This window comes from Centruroides vittatus, unplaced genomic scaffold, assembly GCF_030686945.1.
Source record: "Centruroides vittatus isolate TY-2023 unplaced genomic scaffold, ASM3068694v2 contig_2122, whole genome shotgun sequence".
Lineage (NCBI taxonomy): Eukaryota > Metazoa > Arthropoda > Arachnida > Scorpiones > Buthidae > Centruroides > Centruroides vittatus.
In genome coordinates, this window is record NW_027121319.1 from 1 (window position 1) to 24,159 (window position 24,159).

The 24,159-nt window shown below is 32.5% G+C and overlaps 2 protein-coding genes across 2 annotated transcripts; one reads left to right on the forward strand and one right to left on the reverse strand.

Annotated features, from left to right (window-relative positions):
• The first annotated feature begins 4,418 nt into the window (after positions 1-4,418).
• LOC136970720 (transmembrane protease serine 4-like) lies at positions 4,419-7,592 on the forward strand. Its single transcript, XM_067265183.1, has 4 exons — positions 4,419-4,496; positions 4,576-4,664; positions 4,707-5,004; positions 7,350-7,592. Exons 1-4 carry the CDS (start codon positions 4,419-4,421, stop codon positions 7,590-7,592), a joined length of 708 nt encoding a protein of 235 aa, XP_067121284.1.
• Positions 7,593-8,685: 1,093 nt separating this feature from the next.
• On the reverse strand, positions 8,686-23,001 carry LOC136970721 (uncharacterized). Its single transcript, XM_067265184.1, has 4 exons — positions 22,800-23,001; positions 21,670-22,643; positions 8,903-9,027; positions 8,686-8,772 (listed from the first exon to the last, which is right to left on the reverse strand). Exons 1-4 carry the CDS (start codon positions 22,967-22,969, stop codon positions 8,686-8,688), a joined length of 1,356 nt encoding a protein of 451 aa, XP_067121285.1. The 5' UTR covers positions 22,970-23,001.
• Positions 23,002-24,159: the final 1,158 nt, after the last annotated feature.

Sequence of the window (24,159 nt, forward strand, 5' to 3'; positions counted from 1 at the left end):
TATATATACAGTCGAACCTCTAATAACGGCCATCGCCTACCTCTAAACAGCGGTTATTATCATATCATATTACATAACTACAAAACGGGGGCGTGTACTAGCCGCTGGAGGTACGGGTGAACTTTTAGTGAAGCTTGATAATTCTCTTTTGAGTGAATTGAAAACCCATAAGAAGGCAAAATATGACAATTTTAAAGAAGTGGTTATTTGTGAATAGACTTTTCTTGATTTTAATTGTGTGTTTATTAATTATTGCTGGGATTGAGTCCAGTCCAGGCCCTTTCCCTCGATCTCCACAACAAATACGTCAAGAAGATATGCAAAGAAGGGAACGAGGCAGACCTTGCAAGAATAAGCTTAAAGAAAAAGAAAGGCAATTGAGCGATACAACTAGTGAAGATTATTATCAATTAGAGGATGTTTTTAATAAAAATAGTCCTGGGACCTCGAGAGCTACGAAAATTTACGACTACTTCGAAACTTCGAGAGATTTAGGGCCACAAGTTCAGGAAGAGTCACAATTTACATTGAAAGCAATATACGAGCTAATTCAAGATAAGTTCTCTCTTCTTCATACGGAACTACAAGGAATTAGAGCAGAAGTCATTGCTTTGAAAGAAGAAAATAAATATTTGAATGGAGAATTGTCAAAATTATCCCAAAAAGTAGAAAAATTAGAAGAAATATCTAATAATAATTGCCAATTGAAAGGTATGTTAGAATTTAAAATAGACCAGCTAGCTAACGTGAGAAATAATAACAACATTATATTTATAAACTTTCCGTTCAACTCGACTGATCATGTAAAAGAAATTAATCAGTTTATAAAAAAGGACTTGGAAATAATTAATAGTCACATAGAAGGAGTGGTTAGATTAACCAACAGTGAAACCAAACCCATAGTGAAAATATTATTGGGTCCGTATATGATAGGAATCTGATTATTAAGGAATTCTGGAAAAAGAAAGGCGACTTCAATAATAAAGTGAAGGAAAAGATAATTGTTTCTTCGGATTTATGCATGAGATCCAGAATGAGAAGAAAAAAATTATTGGCAATAATTAAAGAAGAAAAACATAATGGGAATAGAATTATTATAAAAGATGATTATTATATTAAAGACAACATAAAATATACATATGATACTAATCTAGATAAAGTAGTCCAATTGAATGATTTTTCGAGAAGGAATTGATCGTCATCATAGTTCTGATTATGGCTAGATATAAGAAATAATAGTTAGTTTGAATGTTTAAATGCTAAAACTATGGTAATAGAAAAATTGAAACAGATTTGGCCTACACTTATTCCTTATGATAATCATTATTAAAGTTTTTTCTAAGTTAGGGGATCGAAAAAATATCAACTATTCCACCGAAGTCATTATATCAAGTACATAATTGATATATTTCTCCTGAATTCTGCCTATCTTAAGATTGTTCTAATCTGTCAAAATCTTGTGTGGTATAATATAATTTCAGAACCTGATATAGCAACTGATATATGTTTCAGAATTTTTTACCATTAAATTTCTCAACCTGGCTAAGATTTAATAATAAAAAGATAATTCAATAATAATAATAATTACCTTGCAGTTGGTGCTATCCTAGATGTAGGGATTTTTATCCCCCAAAAATTATGTGTCGTTTTATAGCGAGGCACTAGTGTTACGAAATACATATAACCTCCGTGCGACGAACAAGATCAACAATGAAATACTAACTAAGCATTTTGTATGTGGAAAAAATTACAATTTGATGATAATTTGTATAATTTAAAAATTTTTTGTAGTTATGTAATATGCATATAATATATCAAATACATATGTTTGCAGTATTGCAAATATATATCAATGTTGAACAAATTAGATATTATTATAAGATGTCAATATTTTATAATTATTAAATAACAAAATCAACTATGTTGGTATCAACTGATTCTCCCCCTTGTAACAGGTATGCCCTATTACAATAAACTTTACTTACTACTACTACTACTACATTTCAAAATAATTTATTGTTAAATAGCATTGTTAATTTTTAAAACAATTCGATTAATTATCCGAAATGAAATATTTAATTAAAGTTCAGATATATCGATAAATAAATAGATCTATTATTGAGGTTAAAATATTCCACAGAATTATGTATTATTTCAATTAAAATTATATTATTATTTTAGTATCATTATTTAGAAATTTTAGGTGTCCTTTCCACGTTTTTAATCATGTACAGTACAGTACAGTACAGTACCGAAAGTTTATAAGAATACCTTAAAAATCTGTACTTTACATACCCGTGTTTGAATCAATTTCTGTATGTATATAGAAGCACTTGTTAACGCTACATGAAAGTTTATAATCAATTGTTAGACATATAAAGGTTGTTTATCATGTAAATCATTACATTATAAATTTGGTATAAAAATATAGTCCATTATAAGCTTTTTGTCTATAATCTACTAAAGTTACAAGTAACTGTAGAATTATATTTGCATTGTTGTTACAATATATAGACATATCACCCATGTTTACGTTTTTCATTAACATTTAGTGCACCAGAATAGAACGTTTAAAATGATGAAGTCTTGACTAATCTACTGTAGACTCGGTGTGGCTGAAGAGTGAGTGGTACGTGAGCTTCCTTCTGCTGTTCAATGTTACGGATTGGCACACTTCACAATAAAAACCGCCTTTCCGAAAACCTATTTCGGCGATGTTTTTGTATACTTTAATATTAACTTAACAATTTTACAATTTAACATATTAATTTTTATAATGTAAAATTTTAAACTATAAATGAATTGCAGCTGCCATATAGACCTAAATCTATACCTTAATAAAAATAAAACTTATCAAAATGCTAATTATAAAAGCGGAAAGGTGTGTGATCTGTCTAAAAATTGTAAATTAACAACAATACAAATATGATTATACAATTACATAATACTCTTAAAAATATAGTCGTTTAAATTTTATCAAAAATTCTCAGTTAAAATACTTAATTTATATTGATTTAATGACTGGTAAATTGCTAGAACAAGAATTGGCGCTCAGAGGCTGTGCGATTAGAAACATGAAAAATATCGATACATAAATTTAAAATAGTATTATTAAGAAATTATGATACACAGCCCTCAACTGTCAATAGAAGACGAATACCGTTGAACGGCTGAATTTTTTTTTACCTGCACAATTACATTTAATCAGAGGTAAATGATGAAACCGTTTGAAAGTAGTTCAAGTAACCTAAAACATATAGTGGTTAGCAATAACAGGAACCAAATGATGATAATTGAAAAATGATATTATTAAGCAATTATAAGACATTTTGACCCATAGCCCCCAATGATGAAATATTCAAAAATTTTATGTTTATTTTTCATAATTTAGTGCAAATTACAACAGTTTTATTCAATCGATAAAGATTAACAACGTATAACTGTCTTTTTGATTTTAATTAATTTAAAATAAAAATACTTAGCTTATGAATCAAAAAAGGTTTTTCTTTTGTGTATTATTTCTAAGCTGTTATTGCTATTCAGTTCAAGAGGTGAGTTCAGTTTAAGTACTTGTTTTATGTATTATCCTAAAGGCATTAGATTTAACATAGAAACTTAAAAGATTTATTTTCCAATACGTTGTCCAGGTATTAATATATAATATTTTTCCTTTTCCAATTTTAGACTCCACCGTACGAAAATGATCCAAGTAAGTATTCGCGACTACTAAATTTAATTAAGGTATAATTTAGTCAAATACTAAACTAAATAAATATGATAAATTTGTTGAACTAACTCCAGTGATTACGTTACTTTTAATGATGAATTAGAAAAGAATATAAAAAATATATGAATCTATATATATAATCGAGACGAGTTGATAATAATAATAATAATAATCAGTGCAGAGTCCAAACGGTTAGGAGTTGAAAGTTGAAATTTGAGACACAGGGTACGCCACGAGAATGCACACTAAGAAAGGATTTTTCGAAATACCTCTCCACGGGGAAGTGGGACAGGATTAAAGCTTAACACTTCCATCAACAATGGAACTGTTACGTAACAATGGAAGTGTTAGGAGAAAGCGACGTGCAAGACGCAGATGCATTTTTTTCGTTTTTGCGGAAAATCGAACATATTTTTAGACCCATCTAAAAATTCTCTAATTAGTCTGGAAACAGGGGAACTCAATTCTTGCATTCTGTGAAAACAAGTAAGGTTGACTATAACGTCATAATCTTAATCTTCGCAATCGTTACTTTTACCCGACAACGCCGGGCCTACCTGCTAGTAAAATATATTTTCCTTTACAACGTAATGATTTTTGGCATATTAAATTGACGTTTTAAGCTACTTTGTCGTTAAATAAATTAAATATTTCGAATATTTTATATTTAGAACCAGAATGCCTAACTGATATGGACAAGGATTATTCCGTAAGAAAAACAAGAATCGTCGGAGGGGAAAATGCAGATGTGGAATCATTTCGATTCGTGGTATCTTAAAATTTTGTTATGAAATAATTGCATAAATTATTTGAAAAATTATTACAAATTTATAAACTTTGTTTTAAAGGCTGAAATTCTTTATACTGGTATTCCATTTTGTGCAGCATTCATCATTACGGATAAACACGTTTTGACAGCCGCTCACTGTTTCTACATGTAAGTATAAATTACATAGTTATTTCATTTGATTTCTAACAGTGTAAAAGTTTTCCAAAATTGTAGAGATGGTACCAAAATCACGTACAAGTTGAATCGAATGTTATTGGTCATTGGAGATTACAATGTTATGATACTTGACGAGGTTAAACATCATATGCGAGTTATATACGAAGCTCACATACATCCAAATTACGATGATGTCTCTGTTGATAACGATATTGCTGTTTTGAAGTTTGAAACAGCTCTTTCTTTGGGAAAAGACTTAAAGGCTACGATATTGCCTCCTCCAAATACGGAACCTACCGAAGGATCGTCAGTCGTTGCGTGGGGATGGGGAGTAAATGCATTCGGCAAGTAACTATAATGCTTCTTATCCAAAAACCTGCTATTCATATTAATATTAATATTTATTTTTAATGTTTAAAAAATGGCAACCGATCGTATATTTTACAGAAGGTCGATATTCCTTACTTAGTGAAAGAAGTTTGCAAAAAAATGATTTCCGATTTGACTGACAATATGCTTTGTGCTGGAAGAAAAGAAAAAATTACTTGCAGAGTGTGTATCTTATTTTGCATTTTTAATTATAACTTAATTAGAAATGAATTAAATATAAAACATTTAATCCGCTAAATGTTACAAAGAAATTCTTTTTATAATGCAATTATATGCAATACAATTGTGCGATATTCATTTAGTGTAGGTCAAATATTAGATTTTGAGCAGAACATTATTATAGTCCTATATTATAATGATAAATTTAAAAATCAAAATTTAATTAAGTGTTGATGCATTTTCATATATATGCAAATTGCAATGAGGTTATATCATAATAATTAAATTCTATTGTTAGAATATTTAAATTGTGCATTGATAAATATTAAGTGTTAAAATATCCTGATTTAATTCAAAGTCACCTTTACTCTCTGAAATGAAAATGAACCGAATTGATGGAATAAGGCTTTGAAACACGTGGGTGATCTCTCAAGAGGAGTGCTTTATATGGAGGATTTTATACGGGAAACTGGTCCCGCCGTATATATGGATCAGCCACATAAAGAAAAGTAAGAAAACCCCACATACACAACGTATTTATCATGCGCGAATCGGCATCCAACTGCTAGTGTTCAACGGTTCTATTTACGTTCCCAAAGCAGCCCACTCGGCCACGGCTGGACTACAATGTTAAATGGTATTTTAATTATTGTTAAATTTCCTTCTTAAAATGAAATAGTTTAAAACACGAAAAACTAATAAGCTTTCAAATAATTCCTGTCAGAACGATGTTTTCTATTTTTCAAAAATGTCGCATGTGAAGTCTGTTCATAATGGGGAAAAATTAGAACCAGTTATATAGTCCATTGTATATAGCTAAAATACCCCTTACGAAGTAGCTGAACCTCCAATGATTAGAATTGATTGAATTCAGTTTATTATAATTCAACGGCACCATTGGCAAATCACAAAATGACAAATGAAATATCATTTATCATGATTTTATCGTTCGCATTTCGAACAATTGATTTATCAGAAAATAAAATGGATGTGAAAAATCCTGTGTCTAGTATCAACACTTCATGGTGTCTCAAAATATAATATACTAGCGGGTGGGCCCGACGTTGCTCGGGCAAAATTAATGATAGTGAAGATTAAGATTATTACATTATAGTCAACCTTACCCGTTTTCACAGAATGCAAGAATTGAGATCCCCTGTTTCCAGACTAATTAGAGAATTTTTAGATGGGTCTAAAAATATGTTCGATTTCCCGCAAACACGAAAAAACTGCATCTGCGTTTTGTACGTCGCTTTCTCTTAACAATTCCATTGTTGACTCTTTCATTGTTACTTAACACTTCCATTGTTATTTAACACTTCAATTGTTACTTGGAAGTGTTAAGCCTTAATCCTGTCCCTCTCCCCCGTGGGGAGGAATTTAGAAAAATCACTTCTTAGTGTGCGTTCTCGTGACGTACCCTACCTGTGTACCAAATTTCAACTTTCAACTCCTAACCGTTTGGGCTCTGCGCTGATTATTATTATTATCAACTCGTCTCGATTATAGATTTAGATACTTATAACTGTCCATTATTAAGATTGTCCATTATTAAAAGATGACAATTATTTTATAGAAACTGTAATTTATACATAAAAACTATAGAATAAATGGAGAATAATCAAAGACAGATAAATAGATTGCTGGTGTCTATTTACTATTGTCATGGGCACTCATTTAATTTAATCACTTAATCATTTTATCGTCTGATAAATGTACTGTTATCTTGATACCAGTACATTTATATTTTTTTACCATCAAATTGCCACATGATTCTGCTCAATAACTCGATAAAATATGATCTATAATAAATTCTGAATGCTACATTTTAATTCTTTTATTCTAGCTGAATAGCAATTCTATTTTGACTTTATGCCAAAGCTTATAAAGCTCACAATAAATGTGATGAATTACTTATGTATGTTTCCCTTCTGTTATTTATCTTTTGTCCTTATAACAAAACATCTCGCAAATAAACGTTTTAACAATCGGAGGAAAAATGGAGAAGTGTCAGAATATAATAAACAATTATCTTGATAATTATCTATTATATTCAGGCAAATGAGAAATTTATATAAACTAATACGCATTTCGTTCATTTATATATTTTTTGTTTTTACGTTAAAGGGAGATTCGGGATCATCGCTTCTGTTTAAAGTTGACTATTATCACGTCTCCTTCGCCATCACTTCTCACGGCTTTAGTTGCGGTGAAAGGATGCTGCCCACCATTTATACAGACCTGTCCAGATACATTAATTGGATTTACGAGCTGACTAAAGAGGCTGACTGCAAACCTGCAATTCATTCAAAGGAAACTTATCCGCATCAAAAATATAAAGAATTAAATCACGACGAATTCTTTAAATAAACGTGTTTTTAAAAACACGTTTCATTAAGTAATGCGAAAATTGATTAAACGAATGAGAATTAACAAAGTTTTCTTCCTCAATGTCATCTTTCGTGGAAGATATTGATGACACATCGCTTTCAGCATTCGTTTGTTCAATTTCTTTAATCGACTCGACGTAATCATCGGAATATTCATTGTTTCTTAATTCGCTGTCTGTGTGGATTGAATCATAGTCTTCCGATGATGCATTTTCGGATTCAAACTCGTCTTCTTCATAAATGATTTCATTTACAAGAAAAAATCTTTCTAAATTTATAAAAGCCCATTTTAACGGTCTGTGAATGTACAAGTCGTCCACCGTTTCCGTGAATTGTTCCGGAGAAGAATCAAGATCTTCATTAAAACAATGAATAAAATAAATATTTCGAAATTTCGAATTAACTTAAAAGTATGTTAAATTCATATTCAGCAATTATATTGAAAATCAGTGTATTAAAAATTGTATTGTACGTTTAATGAATACAGAGGAACTAGTGGTTCCGATTTCTGTTAGGAACAATATTAAGACTTCACACTTGTGTTAAGACTTGACACAAGATCAGAATTAGTTCAGAAAAAAGAAAGTTTCTTTATTATATCACTTGTATCAACAGAAAAACTTACTACAGGTGATATAATTAAGAAAATTTGTTTTTTATGAACTAATTCTCATTTTGTGTCAAGTCTTAACACCAGCGTAAAGACCTAATAGAGAGTAAAGTCCATGTACACAATTAAAAATAACGTTAGAAATAAGGACTGTAAGGCAATTATAATTAGATATAATAAATATTCGAGTTATACTTTGTTTGCTTTAAGTTCGAGGAATATAAATGAAACTCGTGATATTTAAGACACCAAACTTAAATAATTGCGATAATACAATAAAAAAAACACCAATCAGAGTTTTATTTACTTTTATTTAAATCTTATAAAGTATTTACAATATTTACAGTGAATTTTGAATAAAATAACAATAATATATTTTTGTTATTTTAATCAAGTGTAGAAATTTTACACTGCCAATTGTACGCATTTTCCAATCTGCATACAATCTTCTTCCAGAAAAATATTACATTTTCCGTTGCAAGCATGGAAAAAGTAAATTTCCAAGCCAGCGAAGACCACGTCTGAATACGTACAGGCATCTCGTTACGCCCTAAAAAAAGATTTAAGAAGATTTTCATAAATCAAGATAATAAAAGTCTTTCTAATATATTTTGTACATCATTGGTGAAATGAAATCTAAAATTTCAGTTATTTAAATATATACAAAAATACTTTCTCACTTTTTTTTGTGTTTTTGGCTCGGATTTCTCTTCGACTAAACATTCAGAGCCACCATATTCTATTTCTTTCACGTCAGTTTTATTTAAGATTTCGGTAATGACCTTTTCCTCTTTCTTAGGAAATTCTGAAAAAAACAATTTTATGATTTAAAAATAAGTCATTTATTCATTAAAAATCATAATGCCGTTATCACGAATACACACGATATTAAACAAGAATAAAATAAAACAGAATGAAGGATTTCATTTGTAACGATGACGATACAAATTTACAAGTGTTTTTTATGCATTAACGGATTATCGGTGTACTTGGAATGCAAAGAAATCTTCTCAACAATATTATTCCTTTACTAAAATTTAAGTAAATAATATTATATTGATAACAAGAAGTCCTTCCGTTCGTATACCTTCATGGATCAGAATTAATTTTTATAATGCAAATTGATTTTTAAATTACGCCAATAAATAAATATTAGACAATATTATAAATTAAATTGTGTTCAGATATTATCTGTTTATGCAATTATTTTATGTTTATGTTAACGACACTTAAATAAAAGTTGATAAAGATTAACAAATCAATGTCTTGTGAGTTATATTATTAGTGTTTTTTAATGTTTTAAGAGTGTTTTGTTGTAAGATTTAAATTAGTTCAATCAGTAATAAATTCTTTTTCATTAGAAAACCCTCTGTATACATTTAAAAAAGTTCTAAAAGAATTATGTCAACTTGCATTTTTCATGAATATAATAAACAATTAAAGCAAATCTACTTAAAAGAGTGAAGACGTGCAAATAATATCATGCAAGGCGAACGAAAATGTTTACTTATACATAGAGACAATAAAACATAAAATGTCAAATATCTGTGATCTTACCTTCAAATATTTCTAATCCGATCTCACCTCCTACCAGTGGCGTGCCGTGACATTTGATGACAGGGAAGCTGTGTTTCTGTAAAAAGCCGACTTCCAGGGGCAATCAGTTAATTGCGCGTCAGTGATGGTCTAGGGCAGTGGTTCTTAACCTTTTTATACTCGCCGCCCACCAAATATTTCATAATTTTTTTGTGACCCCCATTTTTTAATAATAATTTATATTTGATAATTTATCTATAATAAATTGATTTTTTTATTATTGCTTTATTTTTTATATAATAAATGTAAATCATAACTTTATTATTTCATTATCTATTTAAATAACATTCAAACTTCACAATTAAACATGAAAACTCATTAATTTTTAACAGAAAATAAAATAAGAAACGTCGATAAATCGATCCAATGTCGATGCGAAAACTAAACTAAAACTAAAACGCCCACTTGTCGTAAGGATTTTACATAACTTTTGCAAAAATATTTAAATTTTCAAAGCCTACTATTTTTCCTAATTATTTTTAAAATTCCAAGCATTAATAGTTTCTTAAAATTGCTTTGGAATAAAAGAAGTAAATACTGCGGTGTAAGTAGCATATTTACATTTATTTCTTCTGTACTAACAAAGTTGTATGTAGGAAGAAATACAAAATAAATAAATAGAAACTAAATAGGAAAACTTTATCTTTCTTATTTCACTTTTCAATACGATATTCGGATTATACATCAATTTTCTTTTTATTATATTCTGAAGGAAATTTTGCATAATTTGGCGGCCCCGGCAAACTTCTTATGGACCCCAGGGGCCGCGGCCCCCCTGTTAAGAATCACTGGTCTAGGGTCCATTCGTATTCATTTGTTCGATAAGCCAGTAAAAACTGTAGACTTCTCTAAATGTATTTTTAATATCACAATTACATTCTGAATCGCTAGCCACGATATAAGGGCTAAAATTAAAAATAAATTATAAAAACTTACTCGGTGAAATAAAATGTGCGGTGGATATACATACCTGGTACAATGTATTGTTCGATTGTATTAATATACTTTTAAAGAAAATTATAATTAAAATATAGCTTTGTAAAGAAACGTACATAAAAATAACATAAAATATTCTTTACTTTTTAAATCTTAAAACAATCCACTTAGTCAAATATCTTGATACGAGTAGCTAATGGATGGAACTAGTGACGGTCCAGGTAGGTGTGTAGTGAGTGCGTGCGTGCCAAATCCCGAGGGTGCCGATACCGGTCAATGTCAAATGCCTCTTTTGTCGCATCACTAGTATATCTCAAAGGACGCCACAGGGCTGTTGTAAATTTTAAACGTTTATCACCGTAGCTGTAAAAATCCATGTTAAACTTAATAATCATTCGTTTTCTAACTAATTCGTTTTAATACCAGGTGTACACGGAAATCAGTTTCCCACTGTACTGAGCGAGTGATTGGTTCTGTTAAGCTTTTGTTGAAGTAAAATTCTGGCTCTTTCAACAGGGTTTTCTTTATGTCCCCATTCCCTGATCTCTTAATTATTTAGTCACTTCTTAAGTAGAAATAAGTCGAAACCAGTTACTTTGTACCTGAATATCTGTAGTCTTGGGAAAACAGTGGAAAGACAAATTTTTATGACAACGGATATATAAATCGTAAATTTAAGGAAAATAAATTCTAGAGCTTTTTTTTGTACCATTGTATGTACTGTACGTCTCATTCATTAAATTTGGTTGTAAATGATGCTGCCAAAGTAACAGTTAATTTTTAACACTGTACTAGAATTGTACACGTTTTTTCTGCATCCCCTTACAGATGGGACATACTAAATCGTAATATCACCGGTTTAACATCGAAATCCGTAAGTAATATAAGATGGGAGAGCGGAATAAACGCAGAATAAATATATCAAACATTTTAATGGAGTTTTTTTAAACTCCTGTCAACTATACAGAACTATCATAAAAACGTGCCAGTAAACTCCTATCGGTTGGGTTGTTATAAATCTAGTCTAGGGTGGGCAACCCTTTTTATAACATGGGCCAGAATAAATTTTACGTTTTTTTCGCGCCGTAGTAGTTAATTGACGCCTTCTTGTGACTCGTAATTTTTTTAGTCTGCAAATATGAAATAAATAAATAAAAAGTTAATTACTACATTTATTTTTTATCGTTTTCGAAAATTACTAAGAATTGGAAAAATAACTAATTAATAGTTATTTTTCCAATTTAATAATCTATTAAAGATCTCGCGGGCCGGATAGAAACTTTTCGCCAGCCGTAGCTGGCCCGCGGGTTGCCCGCCGTTGATCTAGTCTGCTCGTGATTCACATAATCGGGCGAGGGTGGCCGAATATCTAGCAGGCGGCTAACAGCCCACAACCGCTCCGGGATATAAAGTCGCGTACTCTTTACGAGTGTGTCGCTTCTACCAGCTAAACCGGGTGAGGTTGGTGCTCTGTAAATTGCATGTGCTAATGCCTATATAATCTGGCTGATTAGAAACTGACCCAGTTTTGACATTCCTTCCGCCACCGAATTATTCGAATATACAATAGCAATCTTATCGTTTTTTTTCACATGTAGTATAGAAATTAGTAAAAGATACATAATGCAGTTATAATAAAATATTCATTTTAATTAATTCAAAGTACGTTAAAATATGAAAATTTATATTTTATAAAATACAAGGAAAGGTCATTGAAAGGTGGAATCGGCGCTTCCATCGCTTCCAATGACGGCACGCCACTGGTAAATATATATATTGACGAAATAGACATCTTCACAGTAGTTTTAAAATGGTTCAAGAAAAAAGTTGATAGTGAAAAATCACTAAAGCAAGTCATGAAGCCATTCCTTCCGTACATACGATTTCTGACAATGCCAGAATGGTTTCTGGAATCTCAAGTGTTCGCTGCACCAATCTTAACGGTCGTAGAAAGAGATGCAATAAGATGCTACTTGCAAAATAAAAATTTCGACAAGATATGGTTTATTCCAGACAGCATTTGTGACATCACATGCCCAAGAAAGCACGAATTACTCTCATCCTGGTTGTCTTATGTGAATCGAAGTGCATACTTTGTTAACGCGACATGGAGTATGAATAGAAATATTCGATTCATATGTGACATAGTTGTTAAGGAAGATTGTTTTATCAACAAATTGTATCTTCCTATATAACACATTGCAGGAAAGAAGGAATAAGTGTAATGTTAAGTTTTTCTGATAACTTGAAGTTAGGGACGAAATTGCGTTACAGAACAACATGTAATACGAATGGGTGTGTTTTATTGAATCGTCCTCTAAATATTCTAAGGTTTACATTTTTTCGATTGATTGTTAATATTGTTAAGAAACACATCGTGGCAGAAAATAACATGAGAATCAGTTCTTCGGCAAATTACTACAATCCATTGGAAGGAATTCAAAGTTTTAAATGTTTGCAATTTGAATTGAAATTGAAGGATGAATTTTTCTACATCTACTTTCGATGTTATGCCGTATTTTTAAAAACGGATACACAGATTAATTTTTGCTTGTATTATATAATATTCATCCCGTAACATTAAAAAATTATGCAATTTAATTTCGAATAATTAAATTTAATTTTCACTATCAAAGTTTTGTGAGTTATTTAAGTCCGAAGTATCAAACACAAATTCGTGTTAATAACAACCACTTGGCTTTTTTCCACCTTTATTTAGTTGACTAAATAAAGGTGGAAAAAAGCCAAGTGGTTGTTATTAACACGAATTTGTGTTTGATACTTCGAAGAATAATACAACACGGTTTCACAAAAATCATCAGTTATTTAAGTGTTAATTTTTGATTCTATTCATCCTGTGACACTAAGTGAACCTTTTTCTTTCCGGCCCATTGTATCAATAGATTTGTGAGAAACCGGGGGCTAATAAGTCGAATGGTTCCCTAAGGCCCTTTTAACGGCACGGTTTGGCGAAAACCGCTCACGTGGTTGTAGGATGGCATAGGAGGCTCTTTAGTGATATGTGAGTGTGGAGGTCAGTGAGTAAGTCGATAGGAGTCAAATAACGACAGGTAATAAATACACACAACAAAAAGTTCAATATAAATCTAGAGCTAATCTTACAATAAGCTACAAAATACATAACTACACACCATGCGTACACGTGTCGCTTCCCGAGGCGTGTACCTGGTTTAGGTACTTTCCTACAGAGAGGGAGCTTACAGAATTTCTAACTAAATACCTCTGAGAGGGAGGCAGCTGGATAATGGTAAGTCTATCCGTTGTCTTCTATGTTGCCATCTTTGGGTAAATCCGTTGGGAACAGGGTGGCTGGTTCACCTCCTATATAGCGTCTTGAGAAGTCCACCGGTGTCCACTGAGTATGGCCGACGAGTGGCTGAGAAATGGAGTTCTTCTATGCTTTTCTGGGAACGAACGCCTCGGAGCACGGATGCTTCATCTTTATATTCGCTTTTGGTCTGGGAAAACCCTTCAGGCAGAGACGAATTCTAACCAATATTTTTGGGTATGCTGAAAGTTATAATAAGAATAATATGCCTATTTCTAGCACCAAATAGTATGCAGAAACATTATTTGGTGTAATTAAAGAAGTATGGATTATTATAAAGACCATTATATTTACACGTGAAATATATAAAATATAACTAGCAGATGAGCCCGGCAATGCTCGGGCAAAAAGTAACGATAGCGAAGATTAAGATTATTAGATTATAGCCGATCTTACCCGTTTTCACCGAATGCAAAAATTAAGTCACCCTTTTCCCAGGCTAATTAGAGAAGTTTTAGATGGGTCAAAAATATGTTCGATTTCCTGCAAAAAGGCAAAGAATGGAACAGTAGAAGCGGACTTCTTCAGAGTGATCCTTAATTAACCCTCTTCTTTTTCCTCACGGGTGGATTTCCAAAATTTCCTTGATCAAGTAATAGTCTTTTTAATCCGAAAAATTGACGATAGACTGCCTCACAGCTTAACAGGTTCAAACTCCTTTATTGCCTTTTTAGAACTGCATTTCGGATCAGTATTATTTTTTCTTATTCCTCTTCAGTGGAATTCTTTATACACTAGTTTTACAGTACTTTCGGGTTCTGTTCACATCTTATAATGTTGATCTATTACTAGATCAACATATAATACAGCTACCATAGAAAATTTAACAAAAATTCCAACTTAGTGTGCTTCGTCATGGCGTATCCTAACTGTATTCCAAATTTCAACACCTAACCGTTTGTGCTCTGCGCTTATTATTATTACTTTGGGTTAAGTGAGATATACTCGGTTAACACCGGTGGCTGTGTACTATGCCGGACCAAAGTCAAGGCATAGTAACCAAAATAGAAATTAAAGAAGTGTATCAGTGTGTGTGTCTGTATTCAGGAATTTTCTCACAATATGACATGTATTCAATATAGTGGCCTTCTGTAGTGTGATGTATGTGTTTCTATTCAATTGTAATGTGCCCAGGCTTTTGTGTAGTGTATGTGGTATGGCACCTGTAGAGGAGAGAACAACAGGTACAATAAGCACCCTATCCATCCTCCACAGATGCCTTATTTCCTGGGCGAGTTCTGTGTACTTGCTAATTTTTTCAGTGCATGCATTTTGTATATTGTAAGTGTTTGGAATGGATATGTCTATAATGTATGTGATTTTATTGTGTTTGTCAATGAGTGTGATGTCTGTCTGTTGTGGTAAATTGTTTTATCTGTGATTATGGCTCTGTCGTAGTACATTTTGTGCGTGTTGTTTTCCAATACTGTCTGTGGAATGTATTTGTAGTATGGTTCGTGGATGTCTACTAATTTGTGTTTCCTTGCAAGCTCTTGGTGTATTATATTTGCTACTTGATTATGTCTGTGTAGACAATCTGTTTGTGCCAAGAGCTTGCAACCAGAAATGATGTGTTGTATAGTTTCTGGCATGATGTGACATTTTCTGCATGTGTCATTTGTTAGTGTTGTATGTTTGAGTATGTGTTTTCTGTAGTTTTTAGTATTTATGGCCTGATCCTATATGGCGATCATAAATCCTTCTGTCCTTCCAAAGAGGCATCCCCGAGTTAACCAGCTGTTTGACGCAGTTTTGTCAACAAAATCCTGGGTCAGATCGTAAGGATGCCTGTCATGGAGTGTCTTTCGAGCCCACGATTGCTTAATGGGGTCTATGCTTTTTATATGTTGTGTTGTGTCCATATAATGTGAGTGTAAGTTTAATGGTGTGTTATTTGAGTCTGCTAGAGTTACGGCTTTATGTAATTGTGATGTTTCTTGTTTTTTGTAGAAAAAGTCTTGCAGTGACTATATTTGTTTGCAGTGAAAGTTAACTATGTCAATCAGGCCACGTCCGCCATCTTTACGTGGAAGGGTTAATCTTTCTGTGGCGGATTTAGGATGATGTTGTTTATGCTTAGTAAGTGTTGTTCTTGTTTTCTTTAGGAGTTGCTCAAGATTTGTGTGAGTCCAATGTATAACTCCGAAAGAATATGTAAGTACTGAAATGACATATGTGTTTATTGCTTTGACTGTGTGTTTTGCATTTAACTGTGTTCTGAGAATAGCATTTAACCTACTTTGGTATTCTTTAATTAATCTTTGCTTTATTTGTGTATGTTCTGTTAGTTTGGCCTGTTAAAATCCTAAATACTTGTAGAACTCGCATTCTTCCATGGATTCAATAACGTCTCCATTTCCAAGAGCAAAATCTTCTTTCTTCGGGATTCCTTTTTCCATGTGAGGTGTTTTGCATTTATCTAGGCCAAATTTCATTTGTATGTCCTTGGTGTATAAATGTGTGATTTGTAGGGGTTGATAAAATTGTTTTTGTGTGGATGCATAAAGTTTTATGTCATCCATGTACATAAGATGTGACAGTGTATACTGTGTTGTTATTTTATGTCTGATATTGTAACCATACAGCGTGTTGTTTAACATGTTGGATAATGGATTCAGGGCTAAGCAGAACCAGAGAGGACTCAAGAAATCTTCTTGAAAAATTCCTCGACTAATAAAAATTTTGTTTGTTTGTATGCAAGTGTTCTTCAACATGTTTGTATATTTTGTTTGCGATACAGGATGTCAATAATTTGTACAGTGTTGGAAGACATGTAATTGGTCTGTATTGTGTGGGTCTGTGGTATTGTTGTTCTTAAGTTTCATGTAGGTGATGCCCTGAGTAAGAAAATTTGGCATGTTTTGTGGATTGATGATGATGTGTGTTAGGTGTTTAGCTAGTTCCTGGTGCAGTGATGTAAACTTTTTGTACCAGAAATTGTGAATGTTGTCTACACCAGGTGTCTTCCAGTTGTGTGTTCTGTTAACAGTGTATTGGAAATCATGTATGTTTATTTCAGCACAGGGCGTAGTTGGTATGTTGTGCAAGTTTCTGTTCTCCTCCTTGATCGAGCCTGCATCAGCATTGTGCGTGACAGCACTGGACCAAAGAGAAGACCAATATGTTGTGAGTTCTTCTTCTGTTGGTGTGCCACTGTGCTGTGTATCAGTGTTTGCTTTGTTATTAATTTGTCTGTAAAAGAGTTTTTCATTGTTTGTAAATAATTTATTTTGTTGTTTTCGTAGTGTACATGTTTTGTATCGTTTGAGTCTACGTGCTTTGGCAGCAAGTTTTTGTTTTAGTGTATCAATGTATTCTGTAATGGATGTGTTGTGATGTTCATGTTTTGTGTGTGTTTTTATTTTCTTGAAAATGTTTTTGAGCTGTTTCCTTAATTTGAGTGTTATGTTGTTTTTAGTGTATTGTGTCAGCCTGCCTAATTGCTGTCTAATGTCATTTATTTTTGTTTCTATTCTTCTGTGCCAGGCAGGCTTGTGATAGAATTGTGTTTTCTGTGTATTTGTCTGTGATTGTACTTTTAGTCCATGGTGTATCACTACTGTGACTGCCCCAGCATAAACTAATGTATGAATGTCTGCGAGTGTAGAAATTGAATGAATGTAGTGTGGTAGTAAGTGAGTGTTTACATAATTTAATGTTTTTCCTACTTCTTTTGACGTGTTTATTTTTGGTATTCGTGGTCTTCGTGTGGGATTTGTACCTGTATATTTAGTGAGTGTTTCCTGAAATATAAGTGAGAGCGTATTAACTAAATCCAGGTCTATGTTATCAGTGATGAATGAGGAAGTGTCTGTAGTATCATTAGTGGTAATTGTTGTATGTGTGTTATTAGCAATGCTAGTTGCTGGATTATCTGACAGATTACATGATCTTCATTAATGTTAGATGTTTCTGTCTGTTGATGTATTTGATCAGCAACCTGTTGTTTGATAAGTTCAAGTGTTGTTTGTGGAATAAGGTTGTTGTGTATAATTGTTCTTTTTTGATCAACAACCCTTTGTTTGGTGACAGTGAAATGAGGATACTGTTGTGTGAATCTATGGTGTAGTTCTTGTCTGTATGCTGTCATGTTTGTTTCGAGTTTTGTGATCGTGTAGTAAGTACGGATGATAAACTCGTTCATTTCTACTGTCCATTTCATCCGTTGGCGTGGTTTTCCAGCCTTTGTGGTCTGTGGATGCATTGCCACAGAAACACCAAGGCTGGGTTGGTTCCTCACATCTGTTGAGGGCATTGCAGTAGCCATGCTTGGGCCGGTGCTGCTTTCGCCACCGGTAACCAAGGGAGACTGTGGCCTATTTTTCGAACGTGAGCCTTTGCCTAACCCACGAACGCGGACCTTGTTAACCCGGGCGACGTCTGAGCCGGTATCACACTTTGATCTGGTTATTACCATAATAAATATCTCCACAGAATGTGGGAGCGGTCACTCTTAGCTTCATTTCTCCCCATAGACCTTACTGGCATGGGTGTCCCTACCAGGAGCTTATGCTCCAGCCTGCATTGCCCTATGGATCAGTAAAATTACTGGGCTCTCTCACCACAACCAGATGGTGACCACGGGAGAGTTATTATTATTATTATTATTATCATCATCAACTCGTCTCGATTATATGTTATCTATATATTATATACATAACATATTTATTCTAATGTGAGTTTAGCCAGATGGGAGAAAGTGTCACGACAACCTAGCGGTCAGCACTGTCGTGTGGGAATGGAAAAATTTACGGAGACAGGTCTTCCATCGCAAACCTTTCATTAAGTATAAAAAATGGCGCTTATAACTACTTTTTTTCTTCTCTGTAAGGCCTATCCGTTGGGTGACTCAGTCTGCGTAAAAAATGTTCAGTCAATTCGACGATCGGTTTCTCTTTTTCTTGCTAAGATGAGGAGGAGAACGTGGACCTCGGGGCACACAACACAACTAGCAGGAATGATTTTGCGGCGGCGGTACTTGTACGATACTTGACTAGATGAGATGGCGAAAATCTATCCCAAAACGTCGAACAACTTTTCGTTGTTGAACAGTAACTAATATCCAAGAACGGAGCACTCCAATACTAAGAACTAATAACTAATAACCGAGAGAGCGTCACATCCTTTCTTTGACGGTTTTTATAAGTTTCTTTTGAGTCCCAGATCGAACATTTCGATAGGTCGATGCCGACTTGTATCCGCTCTACAATTGGTCCCCCCATCGTCACGAATTGTAACGAGATCGGAACCCAGATCTCGACTGACAATTCGATTCCTATCGAAGATGTTCGATCTTAGTACTCAAATTAATCTATTGTTTCAACCTGAGAAAACCGACATTCTCGGAAATTTCTACAAACATGTCCTTTTATGGACATAAAATATTCATTTTTCGTTTTCCTTTTTTTTTCGTTTGACGGTTTCCTTTTACAACATAAAATTATTTTAATTATTATAATTATTAGTTTCTATTTTAAAAATTTTCTTTTTCATTTTTGCACAAATTCTAGACCCATTTTCGAAGCTTAACACTAATATAAAATTACAGATTTGTAGAAGGAGGCTATCCGAGATGAAAATTGGTAGATCCCGAGAAACCACAGAAGGTTGGATTCTAATATGGATTTCTATTCGTATTAAAAAATTTGATTTATTAACTATGTGAAAAGCAGTTTGTTTAGAAAAGTCCTGTTATAAAAATAATGTGATTTCGACTTTTAATAGAACGATAGGCTCTTTCCGGTTTCTTCATTATTTAAATGTTAAAATTAATCTAAAAGTTGACCGTTCTGCATTTTTCTTTTGACGTTTCCTGTGTAATATCTACTTTATATTTAATATCAATTCTCTATTAAAAAAGTCATTTTTTTTCAAATACCACTTATAAAGTATAAATCAGAGTAACACGATAATTAGAAGTGTGTAAGATAAACAATTTTTTTGTTGAAGAAATAATACAAATGAAAAAAGTGTAGACACACTTAAATTAAAAATGTGTTAATTGTATTATTATTCAACAGATATTATGAACAAACTGACTTTTCAAAACTATTTAAAAATAAATTCTGAGTGAAACTTAAATATAGATTTTAATTAAGCATATATACACATTTTCCAGCTGATTACGATTTAATAAAAGTATTAATCTTAAGTAGAAAGTCTTTTTCTACTTAAGATTAATATCGCGTTTTTAAAATAATTTAATTTTCAGTAATAAATTGTAATTTGTTTTTGATGTTAAAATTGATTTCTAGAGGAACATCACTTTGAAAAGAAAAAGTTGCTTATTTCAAGCTTTGTCTATAGTGAGTGGTAACCAGAATATGACTTAATAAAATATGTAAAAAAACCAATGGAGTCAGATAATTAGTCTTTACCCAATTGTACTATTAAATAACACACGGAAAAATAATTCTCTTATCCTCTCTCACTTCCAGACGTCAAAGAGGATAGGAGAATTATTTTTCTGTGTGTTATTTAACACAGTATGACATCTAAAAGACGAAGTGTCGTTATTTTTATACGTATGGCATAGTCGCTCAGAAATTTCAAAAGTATCGTGAGTTATTAAAAGTACAGTCAAACCTGTTTTTATGCGGGGGATAGGGATCGCATTAAAAAAAATCTCACGAAACTTCACGAATGGCTGTAAATAATAGTTTTCGCGACACAATTTAAAAATATTTTTTTATGCGGTCAACAGGGACCGCATAAAAAAAGTCTCACATAGAAAATAACTCAAAACCGTACGAAATAGAATTTATTGACAACAGATGTCAGCACTTGACTGCATCGTCTGGTCTATCGTCTGTTTTACATATTTTTGTCCAGGTGGTGTTTTGTTGACTTAAAAAGTAAATTATTTCATTTTTCGCATATTCATGCAATAATATTACTATAATAAGTGCATTTATGCTATAATAAGTTTATTTAGCTATAATAAGTCAACGTAAGACATGACGAATCGCACGAGACTAGTCGCCAACTATACCGCACAAATTAAAAATTCGCATTAAAAAAATCGCACAAATAAAAATCGCACATAAAAAGAGCGCATAAAAGCAGGTTTGACTGTATTTGGTTTTGTTCGTTTGGAGTTGTTAAACGTATTTTTTCCGACCTTACTTTGAATCCATCTATAGACGGTGGACAGCCGAAGAGGCCAAGACAGGATCGAATTCCGGAAAAAACCCCATAGATTTTTACTAATAATATGAGGAAAATGTGTGGTACTCAGTCTTTCACTACCGGGACGTCCAACTGTGAGCATGGACAAATGTATTGATACAATGGGCCTGAAATAAAAAGGTTTTCTTAGTGCCGACAGGATGAATAGAATCAATAGTTAAAACCTAAATAATTCAAAAAACTTCGATAGAAAAATTAAATTTAATTATTCCAAATGAAGACACATAATTTTGCAAATGTTACGGGATAAACATTATATAATAAAAGCGAAAAATAATTCGAGTATCAGTTTTTAAAAATAGGGCATAACATCAAAGTAGATGTAGTCAAATTTGTCGTTTAATTTCCAGATTAATCGAGATTGCAAATATTTAAAACCTTGAATTCCTTCGAACGGATTATGGTAATTTGCCGAGGGACTGATTTTTATCTTATTTTCTGCAATGATGTGTTTCTCAACAATTTTAACAATTAGTCGATAAAATGTAAACTTTAGAATCCGTAGAGAATTTCTTAATAAAACAAATCCGTTTGTATTACACGCTGTATTGTAAATCCATTTCTTCGGTAACTTTAAGTTAACAGAAAGCTTCAACAGTACATTTATTCCTTCTTTCCTGCAATGTGTTATAGGAAGATACAATTTTTTGACAAAACAATCTTCCTTAGCAACTATGTCACATATGAATCGAATATTTGTATTCATTCTTCTTGCTGCGTTAATAAAGTATGCACTTCGATTCACATAAGACAACCAGGACGAGAGCGATTCGTGCTTTCTTGGGCATGTAATGTCACAAATACTGTCCGGAATGAACCATGTCTCGTCGAAATCCTTATTTTGCAAGTAACATCTTATTGCATTTCTTTCTACGTTCGTCAAGATTGGTTCAACGAATACTTGAGATTCCAGAAACCATTCCGGCATTGTCAGAAATCGTATGTACGGAAGGAATGGTTCCATGACTCGCCTCAGAGATTTTTCATTATTAACTCTTTTCTTGGCCCATTTCAAAACTACTGTGAAGATGTCTATTTCGTTAATTTGTGTATTTACTGGCCTACGAACAAGTCTATCAATGGTTGTTACTTCACAGTTCAGCCATTCATCCGATGAGAAAATTTCCTGCCATTTCGAACTTAATATATTCCAGCACAAATATTCTAATTTCTTATCTTTCTGTTGCCATGCAAAGTCATATACATAACACACGTTTTTAACTCTCGACTGATCGGTCATGAAATCTCGACATGCTTGATTTAAATTACGTAGACCTAATCGTTTGCTTACACAAAATATGTCCGTTGCATTCTGCATTGATTTTATGATTTCTCGTCCTTCTTCCAAATATCTACAAACAGAAAATGCGATTAAAAAGGAACTATAATTAGAACCACTGTATACTATTTGAAACTGATGAAAATTATCGTTATAGCAGAAGATACGATATTAATGCAAATTAGGATATGTCGACGTAAGTATTTAAAAGTTAATTACAGAAACTCACTCTTTGATTTGTTGTAAAATATCCGAGGAATACGGTAAGTAAAGAGAGACAGATGTTGTGTTTGAATAAGGATGTAGCATTATTTTTATTTTGTGGCTACATTCACAGAAAACGGATGTTGAGAAATGGATCTGTTGTTTGTCATTGCAGAATACTGTAATCAGATCCATTTATCTTAAATAAATTTAAACAATGCGATATGCTGTAAGTAATGTAACGAAAATTATTGTCGAATTTATAGTATTGTTTCGTTATAAAATCCTTTGTAACAGTATTGTCTTTAAAGGTTAATCGTAATTAAATTTAACGATAGCTAGAGCTGTTTAATAACTTTTTTATCAGTTTTATCTCATATTTAGTAGTCCAAATGCAACGAAGTATTAAATGGTAATATTTCAGGACACGCAAAAAACGTACGAATATTTTTACCAACACACATCACTTTTGCACTTTTGGCGCTGCATGCAACGAACATTTTATTTGTACGAGACACTCGTGCTATATATCCTCTTAGAGGATATTATTCAATCTAATCCCGTTCGGAAAGTGTAAAACCTGAAGGCAAAATGACAGGTTCGCGCCCTCTATCAGGCTGAAATCTTAGACGTCCAGTTTCCTAAAATCGTGTGATTTTTTTTCCTCTAGAACTTGTGAGTCAATAATAGTTTTATTTCTAAATTTTCGCAATAGCGAAGTACAGTTACAGCTTTGTAGTTGTTATCATAAATCAACTTCGTATGAAATGCCGCGTTCCGGCAACGTGATATCTGTCATCTAGATTAGAATGTCAAGAATTATAGCCATGTTTCTATTCAGAATATGGCTGTAACGAGTGTGCTTGTGCAGAGGAATTTTTTTCTTATTATTTAAAGCGCCAAATATGTCATTAGTGATTTCTAGCATCACTTGTTAAGGAAATGATTTCCTAATTTTCGCATGTCCCGAAATGTCACCACACCGGATCTGGTTGCATTTGAACTTCTAAGTACCTGTGTTAGACAGTGATGAATAGGGTTTATTTTACGATCAATCAGTATATAGTGTCAGACACTATTAGAACATTTCTTACTTTCTGCTAAATTAATTTTTTTATTTTTTTCCTTTAACAATAGATTTCACTTACCAAAGTGAAATCTTTTGTTCATGGATATTTTGTATTCTCTATAAAAATTTAACTTTGTTATATTTGTTGATAAAATTATTAACTGATGAGTCCCCGAAAAATCTAGGTCACTGCCAAATGTACTGAACGAAAAGACAGTTATATATGATCTTAATTAATAAACGTGACATTTAGTCTGAGTAATATTTTCAAGTTTTATTGCCCAAGAAGCATAGACAATCTACTGAAACGTTTTTC